The sequence below is a fragment of the Ursus americanus genome, chromosome 6 (genome assembly GCF_024610735.1).
Source record: "Ursus americanus isolate L20-20 chromosome 6, mUrsAme1.1.p, whole genome shotgun sequence".
Taxonomy (NCBI): domain Eukaryota; kingdom Metazoa; phylum Chordata; class Mammalia; order Carnivora; family Ursidae; genus Ursus; species Ursus americanus.
The window spans coordinates 41240102-41253415 of record NC_142132.1 but is presented as its reverse complement, the minus strand read 5'-3'; the positions used below and the strand labels follow the sequence as shown (position 1 = coordinate 41253415).

General features: G+C 57.1%; 1 protein-coding gene across 1 annotated transcript; it reads left to right on the top strand.

Moving 5' to 3' along the window:
* Positions 1–2461: 2461 nt before the first annotated feature.
* ADIRF (adipogenesis regulatory factor) lies at positions 2462–4798 on the top strand. The gene is made up of 3 exons (XM_045783642.1): positions 2462–2624; positions 4340–4402; positions 4606–4798. Exons 1-3 carry the CDS (start codon positions 2564–2566, stop codon positions 4707–4709), a joined length of 228 nt encoding a protein of 75 aa, XP_045639598.1. The 5' UTR covers positions 2462–2563; the 3' UTR covers positions 4710–4798.
* The last annotated feature ends 8516 nt before the right edge of the window (positions 4799–13314 follow it).

Below are 13314 nucleotides of genomic sequence, written 5' to 3'. Positions count from 1 at the left end.
AGGAGTGAAGGGTCTGGAAGAGGGCAGTCAGGGGTGTTAATGCTCCTGGGCCTAGAGCTCGCACACAAGCAGGCCTGTGCATGCCCAGGAGGAGTCGACCTGGGGCCTGAGTGTGCCTGAGAGCTCTTTGGACTGTGAGAGAAAGAGAGGAGGAGTCCCATAAGGTGACAGGGGACAGAGGACACCTGGACCCAGCCCCTGTGCACAGTGCATCACCAGCCTCCCAGTGCCCTCTGCCTTTGCCAAAGGAACCTGGAAGGGTCCCTGCTGCTTCACTCCTGCCCTAGACACATTTTCAGGGCCTATTCCTGGGGTCAAATGCCAATCTAGGTTTGCCCTGTCCAGGAAGCCTGTTCCCACCCCATGGCACCTGCACTGCTCTTAGCCTTCAAAATGCCTGTTGGGGTGCCTGGGTGGCTCAGTCGGTTAGGCTAGGTGGTCTGCTCTTGATCTCAGCTCAGGTCTTGATCTCAGGGTCGTGAGTTCAAGCCCTGTGTTGAGCTCCATGATGGGCATGGAGCCGACATTAAAAAAAAAAAAATAGACCCTCTATTACGTGCTCTGGGTTCTTGGGGCTGTGCCTGACTTGCTGACAGGAACAACTGATCTCTCCCTATCCTGAGGAGCCCCAGGTGAATGGCTTCCTGTTGAAGCCCCCACCCCCTGCCCCACTGGTGAGTGTGGGGCATCCTTCAGCCCATTTAACCCTCACAATAGCACTTTAAGGAGATTCTGTCTCCCTGATCCGCCCATCAAGGATGGGGACATTGGGGTTCAGAGAGATGGACTTGCCCTGGGGAGTATTTGAACCCCAGAGTTATGACTGCAGTGCCTGCTGCTTTCGAGCCACTCAGCTGTCTCTAGTATCACCTGCTGGGGCCCAGCTCTGCCTCCCGCAGAGGCTGCGGCCTCCCTGCCTTGTTCTCACGCATTGGGACCGGCACCGGCACCAAACAGCAGTAACAGCCAGCCGTGAGCTGACTGCTGTGGTCAAAAGACCCTTCTGGCCGGAGACTGGTGCTACTGGTGGGAATTTGGGAGGACATGGGCCAGGCTGGGCTCCCCGGAGTCCCTGAGGCAGCAAGAAGGCGACTTCTGCCCACCTTTGTGCTCTGGGCTTGGCCAGGCTTCGGGCCAGAAGGAGCAGGTGTGGCGGCCGCTTGGTTCCTCCATGCTCGGTGTCCCCGCCCCACCCCGTCGGATCTCAGTGCCTGTCTCTTCTACTTGCCCAGGGTTGACCTTATCTCCATTAATCCATTCTCACTGTGTGTGCGTGCGCATGCTTCCAGATACTCCACACAGTGGCTGCTGCTTGGCAGTTTACCCCCCAGCCTCTGCTCCCCCTGCCCCATATAAGGGGCAGGCATGGGCCAGCGGAGTGGACCTGGGTAGGCGGGGTCTTCCCAGGGGTTGAGGCCTGATGAGCCAGGGGGTCATGCCTCTTGGCTCATTTTGCTGTGCTGGGGATCCCTGGCTACCTCACTGGCTCTCAAGCCTCTAAGCCCTCTCCCAGCGCCCCTGGGTCCTCACCACATCCTGTGTGCGCCCCCATCCTGGGAAAGGTGACTTCAGCCATCTGAGGCTCGGCCACTCCCTTCGTCGCTGTGTGGCCTGGGGAGAATCCCTGCCCTCTCTGAACCTTGCCTCCTGCCCAACTCGTAGGGCTCTGATGACCTAAGGTGGCGATCTCCTTGCCTGGGCTGGGTGCACACAGGGGCTCTTTCTGTTGTCCCCCTCCACTTCGGGCTGCTTCCTCCCCAGGGGCACTCGCTAGTGACTCGCCCTCTGTGAGAGGGATTTCCTCCACTCTCTCCCCTCTGCGCCTGCTTGGTCCCAGTGGCCGAGGGACAGGTGGCCAGTCTGCAGTGTCCTGGCCAAGTGTGTGGGGACAGCCTGCTTGACGTTGTCAGGGCTTTAGGGTTTACAGCCCACCGACGCGGATTCGAGTCCCCGCCACGTGAGTTTGGGTGAGCCCTACTGCGCCCTCTGTGCCTCAGTTTCTTCCTATAAACTGCTAATAATACCCATTTCACGAAGTTGTGAAGATTACACAAGAGGCTGTGAAGCTCGAGGGCAGCGCCTGGCACCAGTAAACGCTCGGTAAAAGGCAGCTCTTACTAACGTCAGTTCCAGCCTTGAGATTCTGCCCCGGCGCTGACCCAGCGCCCGCCGGACCCTCAGGGTCAGGGACGAAGGGTCGGGCCGACGGGGAGGGGGGAGGTTTGTGCGCCCCCCTTCTATTCCAGCCCGTCTCTGGACCCCGACCCAAGCCCTCTGCAGCCCCTCACCCGTCTTTAGACCCGGTCGGGACGGCCGCTTTCCCACGGCCGCCCACCGGAGGCCGGGATGTGCTCTCTGGCTGGCGGAGCCTGGAGCAGGGCCGGGTCAGTCCCCGGAGCCCGGCTGCTGGGAAACGCCCCGCGCCCCCCTCTTCCCCGCCCCGCGCTGGGCGGGCCGGCCCTGGGGCGCCTTAAAAACCAGAGCTCGCGCGCCGGTCGCCGCAAGGTGAACAGACCTAACATCGCCGCGGCTCCCCCAGACGACCTCGCAGACCCCCGCAGCCATGGCCAGCAAGGGCTTGCAGGACCTGAAGCAGCAAGTGCAGGGGGCGGCCCAGGAAGCGGGTGAGGACAGCGCGCGACCTGGGGCACAGGCAGGGGCACCCGGCTGGACTCACGGAGCCAGAAGCCCCGGGCTGCGCATCCCGAAAGTCGGTGGGCGGCTCCGGTTCGGGAGGGCCCTCCCCTGAGACGCAGGGACTCGGCTGGACGCCCACCAGTTTAGGGGATGATGCCTTGAGGCAGGTGGGGGAACAGCGGTGCCCCAGGGTTCGGGGCCTGATTTGGGAATTGCCAGGAGCCAATATGAGGAGGCTGAGCGGGCGGGGACCGCCCCACCCCTATCCTGAGCGGCCCCACCTCAGTCCTTACGGGAGGGTGAAGGTCCACCCCGAGAGCGCGCTCCGCACCCTGAGATCCATCTCCGCCCGCTGGGTCTCACAGGCGCACTGGACCGGATGGGATGGTGGAAGCGGCTTCCTGCCCCTGCCCCCTCCCGCGTTGTTTTGAGCCCCCCTACCTCCCCCGCCCCCCCCCCAAATAATCATTTCCTTCTAAGTCCTCACCCAGAGGGACTCCCCACCCTCACCCCAGACGGCAGGTCCCCAGCCTTGTGTCTCCACCTCCAGCTCTTTCCTCCTCAGACCTGAGGTTACACAGTTGGGGTGGGGTAGTGTAGACTGGGGCTAGGGAATTCGAGGAGACCCCTGGGCCCACCAGCTGCAGTTCCTCCAGTCCCAGCTCAGCCTCCCTCAGGACTCCAGCTCCCAATCTGTCCTGCACATATCCCAGTCAACAGACAACACCCTCCTTCACCAGTGCCCCAGGGAACCCCCACAGTTGTTCCCCTGAAACAAAAATGCTACCAGGAAGCCTGTCTAGGGACCTTTCCTTTTGGGCCTCACTTTCCCCATCTCTAAGTTGGGTGCAAAGTCTCATTCTCTGTGGCCCTGACTGGTTCTGTCATATAAGGCCCCAAGGGGGACAGGAAGGTGCGGGGGGGGGGGGGTTGTGAGCCACAGACCCAGGGCCTGCCTTGACCCCCCTACACCTCCGTGGCCCAGGGTCTGAGTAAAGCAGATTTTTTCCTGTTCAGCAGTAAGGATGAGTCAGATCTCTGGAGGCTGGAGCCACTTGCCTGCTCACCCAGCAGGTGGGACCCACTTGAGCCCCTGGAAACTCTCTTCACCACGGGCACCAACTCTGATCCAAAGAACATGGCCGACCTTGGAGGTGTCACCTCCCCTCTCTGGACTTCATCTCCTAATGCCTTAAGTTGCCTACCCAGGGAGGCACTAGCATCATTGCTTGTGTGCCTCTAGGGAGAGGCACAGGAGAGAAGCCGCAGTGAGAGGGCCTCTTGCAGAAGTGAAATCCAGACCACTACAGGTGGAAAGTCAGGCATCTGGGCCAGGTTTCTGCAGGAGACATTGTGAAAGGGGGATAGGGTTCTTCCTGGGCCATGCCCAGGAGCAGCGACAGCCCAGATGCCAGCTCCAGCCTCTGTTGGGATATTTTCTCTGCAATCTTGGAGTTGGGAAGAGAAGCAGGCCAGAGGGGAGGAGCCCAGAGTTATAAATAACTAAGAACACCCTAGAGGCATGGAAAGGGCTCCTGTGCCTTGCTGGCTGGATGGCCTTAGTCAAAGGATTTCGATGGCATTCGCCCCTTGGGCCTGTAGGACAGACTACTCTAGAGAACAGATGGGGGGTAGCAATGGTGGGGCCCCTGTAGTCAGCAGTGTCTCAACAGGGGCTAAAGGCCACATCTCTCTGTTCCAGTGACTGCAGCAGAAGCATCGGCCCAGCAAGTGGTGGATCAGGCCACAGAAGCAGGGCAGAAAGGTCTGGTGGGCTAGTGGGCAGGAGGGTGGGCAGCCCCAGCACACTCCGCACCCTATTCAGCCCTCACCCAGAAACGCCCTTTCCTCCGGAGCCCCTCTATGCACCTTGCTTCCTGGGAATGGAGACCCAGGCCAGGCTAACCCTGAGTAGGGCTCTGGTTCCCAGGGCCTGGCCCTCATCTGCTTTCTCTTTTCCTTCCCCAGCCATGGAGCAGGTGGCCAAGTCCACCCAGGAAACCATCGACAAGACTGCTAACCAGGCTTCTGAGACTTTCTCGGGTCTTGGGAAAAAATTAGGTTTCATGTAATGACATAAGAGAGACATGGATGCCTGCCCTCCAGGCCCTGAGCTCTGGCAGGCTCCTGGCCTGCTGCCTTATTAAAGCACTTGTTCCTACCTTGTGTCCACTTCATGCCTCTCCACAAGCTGGGCCCAGCCCTCTCTGGCCTAGAGCTGAGCCCCAGAAACCCAGTCTGGACATCCAGAGTTCCGGCATTCCAAATTCGGAAAAGCAGACTGACTGTCCGAGAATTCTTTTCCCATGGGTCTCAGCGCGAATCCGGACGCTCCCTTATCTGAGGTTCAACGAGGTATGTGTGCCTCCCGTTCTATTCAGGAACCACCCTGTCCCCCATTCTCAAACCATTCCCCCTTCGGGAATCCCGCCCCCCTCCTAGGAGGAGGGTCTCCAGATGCTTGAGGGGCTCAGCTCAGGGGATGGGGTGGGGCGAGAGGCTCCAAGGGCTGGGGCTTCGGGAACTTCTCCCCGAGACCTGCGCCTGGAGTCTGGGAGCACCGAGGAATCCCAGGGCCGGGCGCCTCCGAGGACCTCGGGTGGCCGGACCTCTCTCGGGGACGACGCGGAGTCGCAGGAGCGGGACTTCAGTCCCCCCTGCGGGGTGTTTGTGCGCCGGCCCCGCCCGGCGGTGAGTCATCCGGCAAGACCGCGAAGGCTAGGACGCGCCCCGAGCAGCCGCGCCCCGCCGGCTGGACTTGACAGCGTTCCGCGCGGCCGCCGGGGAGCCCCGCCCACGACACGCCCCCTGGGGGAGGAGCGGCGGTGCACGCGGGCGTGAAGCGAGGGACCCGGCCGTGTGCGTGCGCGCGCGACCCCGCCCGCGAGCACCGCTTCCCGCTTGGACACAGCAGGTCTTTCCGTTCCCGGACCGAGGCCGGCCTTTAGGTCCCGCAGGGCCGTAGGGGGACTAGACTTCCCGCAAACTTAGTCCCCACCCCTCCAGCACGTGTCCACGCACGCGACACCAGCCCTGGGTACGCTCCGCTCCTGGGTGACTCACAGTTGCCACAGGATAAGGTGCGGCCCTGGCGCCGGGCGCTGGCGGTCCCCTTCCTCCGGACCCCCTGGCACACCGCAGCTGGTGACGCACGCTGCCCCTTCCCCACCTCCGCGTCTTTGCACGCGTTATTCGCTCCACCTGGAAGGATCCTACTCTCTTGGGACGAGGACATAGGTAGCCGAGCCGTTTCCGTTCAAAAATACTGATTACACTTCCCAGTTCTGGGGAGATAAAAGGGAAAAGAGTGGTCTTTCTTTCCCGAGTTACTCAAGGCCGGCTTCCTGAGGGGCTTTCCAGGGCTCTCCAGCAGGGAGCAGCGTCGTTGAGTGGCGTCCGGCCGGGCGGCCCAGGTCTCTCTGTGGGTGCAGCTCTGCTCAAGTGACCTTTCTCTTGTCCCAGCTGGGATCCCTCCCAAGGGTGTGACAGGTCTTTTCCCTCTCACCCTCAGCATCTCCCAGCCTCACCCCAGGGCCAAGCCCGTTCCATTCTTGTTTTCTTGTTTGCTGACTGTACAGAAAAGAAGGCCTCGCCTAATCTGCAAAATGGGCCAAGGCTGCTCCCTCTGGCCCAAAGGGAAGGTTCTCGAAGAGACCTCTGAGTAGTGTGGGGGCGCTTCCAGCATCTCCAGGAACCCCTGCCTCCAGCTCGGTGCCAGGATCAGAGAGACCATCTTGGGCCACAACTGGGGGGGGGGGGGGGCGGGCGAGGGGCTGGATTGGCAGAGCGCTCACATCTTTACTGGTGTTCGCCCTTCTGCTGGTGACTCAGAGAGAAATCCCTATGGGCCCAGCAATCCCTCTTTGAGTGCTCCTCAGGAAATTGCCTTAGGGATGGGTGTGGGACCCAGCTCTGGCTAAAAAGAGGGGAGATCACATCTGAGGGCCAAGGAGCTTCTAGGAAAGATTTGCCATCCTCAAAAAAATGAATGAATGAATGAATGAATGAATGAATGAATGAATGAAAAGAGAGAGAGAGAGAAAAGAAGAAAGAGTCCTTCCTCTTCCACTGGACATTTTTGTGGCTGGAAATGATGCTTGGAACTGTGGCGGCCACTTGTAACCAAAAGAGGAACAAGCTTAAGGAAAAGCCAGCTTGCTGACAAGGGCAGAGCAGAAATATAGAAAGAACCTGGGTCCCAAGTTGCTTTATTCAGTCCCTAAATTAACCAACCCTTCAGCTGCCACATGCTAGCGAGAGGATGGTTTCCCACAGTGTTTGAGCCACTGTGAATGAGGTTTTCTCTTGCAAACAAAAGCTTCAATCCCTGTGTTACCTGAATGCCAACATCCTGCCGGCCTCAACCACCTCCCCAGCCTCCTCTCTCAACACCCTGTCCCTCTGTGCCTCAGCCACATTGACCTTTTTTCATGTCCCTTGACATCATGCTCCTGCTCACCACAGGGTCTTTGCACGTGATGTTTTTTCTACCTGGAATGCTCTCCATCCTCCCCCACAAACCATTCTTGTCTAGAGCTCCTACTCTTTCATCCTTCAGGTTCCAGCTCAGCTCCCCGTCCACCCTCCAATACACACACACACACACACACACACACACTCAGATGGGTATATCAGCCACGACTGATACATTCTCACACCCACTGTACTCCTTTCCCTCAGTTATGTTAATGAGTCCCTTTCCCGTGTGCTTCTCTGCGATGGTTGTCCATGGAGCTACAACCAAGTGCCTTCTACTGATGAGCGCACACCCAGTGCCGAGAGTGGTGCTGGGGAACATCTGCCACATGAACACAGTCGTTCTTGTCCTTTGATTCTCCGACTGGATAACAATGAGTTTGCATATCATCAGATTCACCATGGGTGCCCTTATTGGGTGCAGCCCCTTCCACACTCTTCCTGCCCCATGTAGCCGGTCCTCCCATGGCACTGTGCAAATGCTTGTTTCTGTGTGCCTCTATTCTGTGAGCCCTGGGGGTGGGTGTGGAGGCAGGACCCGGTTGGACTTAGTTTTTCTCCATGTCTGGGACACAGTGGGCATAGCACCAGGGGAGCCCATGGGAGCCTATAGGAGCCCGGGCCTGTCTCCATGAGATTCATGAAGCTAGTTGAGCCCAGACTGGCTGAGGAGGAGAAGGCTGTGGCCACTATACCTGTTGGGTATTGGTCAAGTCTCCAAAGATCAATTCTTCCATTAGCAGTTCCCCCAAATAATTCCTGATTCTCCAGATTCCAGTTCCTCAACTAGCCAAACACAAGGTCACTAGCATTGCATTTTGGTCCCCTTGACTTGTCAGCTCTGATTCCTGTCAAGTTAGAAACTACATAAGAGACAAGGAGCAGAGTTTTCTATTTTGACTCTCTCTCTCTTTTTTTTAAAGATTGACTCTTTTTTTTTTTTTTTAATTTTAGAGAGAAAGGGAGCTTACATGTGCCTAAGCAGGGGGAGGGGTAGAGGAAGAAAGAGTGAGGGAGACAGACAGACTCCCCGCTGAGCACAGAGCCCAGACACGGACACGGGGCTCTGTCCCACGACCCTGAAATCATGACCTGAGCCGAAATCAAGAGTTAGAGTTTTAACTGACTGAGCCACCCAGGTGCCCCTATTTTCCACTTTCAACCCCCTTCTCTTTCTCTCTTTCTTTTTTTGTTGTTATTTCTCACGTTTCTACTTTTTTTTTTTAAGATTTTATTTATTTATTTGACAGAGAGACAGCCAGCGAGAGAGGGAACACAGCAGGGGAGTGGGAGAGGAAGAAGCAGGCTCATAGCGGAGGAGCCTGATGTGGGACCCGATCCAGAAACGCCAGGATCACGCCCTGAGCCGAAGGCAGACGCTTAACGACTGCGCTACTCAGGCGCCCACGTTTATACTTTTTAAATATTTACATTCCATTTCTCTTCTCTGAGCCACACCTTTGTTTTGTCTTAGATCTGCAACTGAAGATATTAAAAGCTCTCTGCCGTTCCTTTTGCTAAAATATTTTTGCTATCTTTTGGCTGGTTGGAGTTACTCCTCTAGAAGGTTCCTCAAGAATGAAATATTTACAGATGAACTGGGAAGACATCTGGGCTGTGAGCTCAGAATTGCTATAGCTGGGCCCCTTGGGTTACTGCAATGGGTCCATGAAGATTCGTTGTATTCTACTTTTGTGTATGGCATTTTCTATTTTTAAAAAAGTGAGAAAGTTAAAATAAACACTTTATTATTCTTATTTAAATATTTTTATTTAGTTAAATAGTTTAAATTTTAATTTAGCTAAATAGGCTAATGTTAATTCCTACCTTCTGCTCATTGTGTTGCGGTTGTTTGAGGCGCAAACATCCATCAGGGGAGGCTGGGTGAGGAAGATACGCAAACTCTATTACTTTTGCAACTCAAATAACATTGAGTTGGAAGAGAGAAACCTACCGTATTCATCGTAAAGCCCTGTAGTCATGACATTGGAGGCTGTTGGGAATCCGAAGTTCAAATCTGAAGTAGAATTTCCCGGGCATCAGTGGGACCTTCTTATGGAGAGGGTCAGGGCCAGGGGTTTACCCAGGCTCACTCAGGAGCCTGCCCTTCTTTCCTATAAGTGTTGGACTCACCTTCATAGCCATGACCCCTCTGCCTCTTAGAACCAAACTGACTTCAAGAAGGTTCTACAGGCAGCCTTCTTTTCCCAGTCGTGGCCTCCAGGGGTTCAGCCCTTGCTTTCCCAAGGGCTCTTTTCTCTCTTGGAAGGTGGTCCTCTTCTGGAGTAACCCCTCTGGAGTTCCTTGGGCTTATTCTGCTTCTTTCTTCACTTCCTCAGGTTCTAAGTTCTGTCCCAAAGGGTTCTGACATGGAGGTTCCTCTCGTTCTGGGAGCGAGTGTTGCTGGCAACGTCTGAGACGCCTGCCACTGGGCCCCTCCCCATCCCCTGCTCTTCTGCACCGGCCTGTCTTCCGCCGTTGGTTCCGCTGGGCTTCTGGATTTGCACAGTTTCCCAGTCTCCTAGTTTCTCTGAAGTTAGGTTTGATGTGTGTGTGTTGGTGATGGGCTGCCTTTGTCCTCCTCCTCCTCCTCCATGTGGTTTCAAGACCGAGAAATGGACTCTTTAGAATGAAGCTGCTGCCTCGTTGCCTGCAGACCCAGCAGTCTGGCGGCTGAGCTGGTGTTCTGTTTACAGGGAATCCATATCCACTCTCCGGCTGCTCCTCCCCGCCCTCGCCCTGGGAACCTGCCCTCGTGAACTGCATCACCAGGGCTCCCACGCCCTCAGCCCCAGTTAGGTTCAGCCAATGGGGGAAACATCGGGAGAGCAGAGAGGGAGAGGAGAGGTATTTATTCCTTGGCAACGTTTGGCAGCGGCTGTGTTCCTCTGCTGCTCCTGTCTGGGGAGCTTCTCCCGAAGCCATGGCTCTCCTCGCCGTCTGTACAGGCTCTCCTTTGCCCCTCCTAGGCCCAGTAGCCACTCTCACTATTACTGGTCCCCGGGCGCCTTGCCATCCTTTACGGGTTCTCTGAAGTCTGCCCACAGCTTTGTGGGCATCAGGTACCCCTTGATGTGCCCTCTGATTTCCACCAGAACCCTGACTGACAGCTGTGGATGTGTCAGTTGACATGCTGAGGAAGTGCTCCTTTGCTAGCCCACAGACCGTCTCCAGGAGTCTGGATTTGGTTCCGTGCGGCTGGGAGGGGTCGGTGTGTGCAGGGTCTGTGGGCTCAGTCTATACCGGGAGCGCAAATCCATGCAGCAGAAGGAGGAGGAGGCAGAAGGAGGACAGGCAACCATAACACTTGACATTCATGACACCCACAGTTCGGATCACACGAGAACTCGTCCTGCTTTAGACACAAGACAGCCCTGAGTATTTGAGTACTTAAAATAAACATTCTTTGTTTTTATTTTTCAGAACTGGTGATTGCTAAGTTGGCAAATTGTTATTTGAAAAATTGGCTCTCCGTGACTTGGTGATGCAGCCTGCTGGTCCTTTGCCAAACTGGGTTGTCGAGCAGATTCCACTCGGAGGATTAGTTGGCTTCTCGGGAGACCTGGTTGTCCTGCCCCAAGGGTTGGGCTTGATCTTCTGACTCAGGACAGGCTCACATAGGTGCCTGTGTTCAAGGGCTGCTCCACGGGGCCCAGTGTGAGCATGGCCTCTTCCAAGATGAGACGGTTCCCACCTGAGTCATCTTCACCTTCATGCAGGCAGTAACGTCATTCCCTGCAGGGGTTGCTGGAGTCCAGCCCTGGTGAGGAGGGTCTTGCACAGGCTGGCCTGAGAGAACGGGGAGCTGGTCACAGCTGGAGCTGGAAGACCAAGGGGGGTGGCCCTGGGCCAGAGCACCAGGGTCTGGGGCCCCAGGCGGCTCCTGGGCTGCTTGGCCTCTCCAGGCCCCTTGCTTTCTCCCAGCTGGTCATTTGGGATCTTTGTCTGGACCCAGTCTTGCCAGGAGAACAGGGGCCCTAATGTGTTGTCACTGGAGTCAGGGTGCTCACACCAGGTCAGTGCATTACAGAGCAGCAGGTCTCATGGGCAGGGAGCGTGATGTGGTAAGGGCAGCAGTAGCCTGACAGTGGAAGAAAAGTGTATCCATGGGGCGCCTGGGTGGCTCAAATGGTTGGGCATCTGCCTTTGGCTCGGGTCATGGTCCCAGGGTCCTGGGATCAAGCCCCGTATCGGGCTCCCTGCTCAGTGTGGAGCCTACTTCTCCCTCTGCTTCAGCCGTTCCCCTTGCTTGTGCTCTCTGGCTCTATCTCTCTGTCAAATAAATAAATAAAACCTTTAAAAAGAAAAAGAAAAGTGTATCCAGAGGTTGTACTGGGCTGGGCTCTGGACTGGTACTGGGACCAGACTCCTGCCAAGGTGCTGAGGCCTAGCAAGGGCCTCTTGAGGGGCTAGTGAGCTCCTGAGGAGAGGGGGAGCAGTATCCTAGGATGGGCACTGGTGGGGAGGGGTCTGTGGGGTCTGGAAGCCATCCCTGGAATGTTGAGTGACACCATCATCCGGTCAGGGGAGCAGGCATAGCAAGGACACCTGTGGGGCTGGGGGACACACACGACCTCAGAGGAAGGGACTTCGATGAGTCCAGGGAAGTCCCTGTGGGTCTCTCAGCCCAATTCCCACCAGCTGTGTCCTGGAAACCCCCCCACGCCCCCAGCAGTGCTGCCAGAGCAGAAGACTCTGGTATTTGGCTGCGATGAGCGGAGACCAGAGTCCTGTGGACCCACTTAAGCTCCAGAAGCCCTTGCGTCATGGCCTCTTTTGAGTCTACAAGGTCACACAGAGCCATCTGTAACCCTTGCAAGAGTAGTATTACTGTATTCTTCCCCTCAAAGAGGGCCTCTTCAAATTGTTTAAGACCCGACCACTCCTGCCAGTGGAGAATGACACGTGTGGTGCTGTGGCCCTGTGACCCAGAGTTTCTGCTGCCACAGCACCCACTCCCGCCTCCCCAGGGGGCTGGCCACAGCTTGGGGCCTCCCAACACCAGTCAGGAATGTGGGAGGGCCTCAGCCCCGTAGCAGCCAGACCGTGAGGGCCCGTGGTCCGGTAAACACTAATTAGGGCTCACCACACCCTCCTGAGCAGCTCTGAGGGCTGAGGGAGCAGGCACGCAGGGAGGCGGCTTCAGACTCCTGCCCTAGGCCTGGATGGCACGAACAGGGACTTGGGCTGACCTATCTTCCGGCCAGTGGGGTCATGCTCCCCAGCCCTCTGCCCCCGCTACTCTTTGGCCAAGCAGCTCCCCCCTAGCACGTCAGTGACAAGGGGGAGGGAATAGAAGTTTACCAAGAGCTTGCACACATGATCCCACCGACTATCAGTGACATGGACAGGAAGGCATGGCTGTCCCCATTTTGTAGATGAGGAAACTGAGGCTCCGGTTGGGCTAGTGACTAAGGGATGCAGCATGTGGCACGTGGCTTGAGGCATCTCTCTCCATCCTGAATAACTAGGGAAGCAGCCTGGCCCCTTAAGCATGCGATGTGTCAGGGGCTGGTGGAGTGGCTTTCTGGAATTCTGGCTACAGCCACCAGACACACCTCCCGTAGTGGTGGTGGGGTCCTCCATCTACTTCTCTAGGACCTCTTGGGGGGCACTGGGCCTCTCCAAGAAGCCAGGCCCCAAGGTGCAGGGATGGCCGGACTCCCCCCTGGGCTGCTTGCTGCTGTGCAGGGCTGTTCAGGTGCTCATGTGTTCCTGTGAGTGAGAAGCAGCTGACTGCAAGCCAGGGAGGACTGGGTTTCTGGATAACTCCGTGTCCTCCTGAGCCTTGGACAAGGTGCCATGATGAGGCCCCCACCCTCCACCCCTCAAATTTCCAGTGAAAGTTGCAGAGATACTGCAGAGCTGAGGTCCTGGGGTCCAGTGGTCCCCACTCCACATGTGCTCCTGGCCTGAGGGGCCATCCAGGTTCCCAAGCCCCCAAATCCGCAAGCCCCTAACTAAGCCACCCTGGGGATCTTCCACCCTCTCATCCCACAAGGCAGTCAGGCCTCCTGCTTTGGGGGAGGGACATGTCCCAGAGCTGACTTCTCTGTCCAGTCTCAGCCCCACTCCCTGTCCCTGACCCTCACAGGGTCCCAGAATACGGGGTGTGAGGGTCTCATATGGCCAGAGGAGCAGTGCTGCAGTCATAGTATTGGGGCGGCCCCACTCAGCCTCTTCCTCCTGCCGCCGCCTACG

Bases quoted from the DNA above. Each gene is read 5' to 3' on its own strand.
- ADIRF (XM_045783642.1), top strand. From the start codon at position 2,564: ATGGCCAGCAAGGGCTTGCAGGACCTGAAGCAGCAAGTGCAGGGGGCG. The intron at 2,625-4,339 runs GTGAGGACAGCG...TCTCTGTTCCAG, and splicing joins GGGGGCGGCCCAGGAAGCGG to TGACTGCAGCAGAAGCATCG. The intron at 4,403-4,605 runs GTCTGGTGGGCT...TTCCTTCCCCAG, and splicing joins CACAGAAGCAGGGCAGAAAG to CCATGGAGCAGGTGGCCAAG.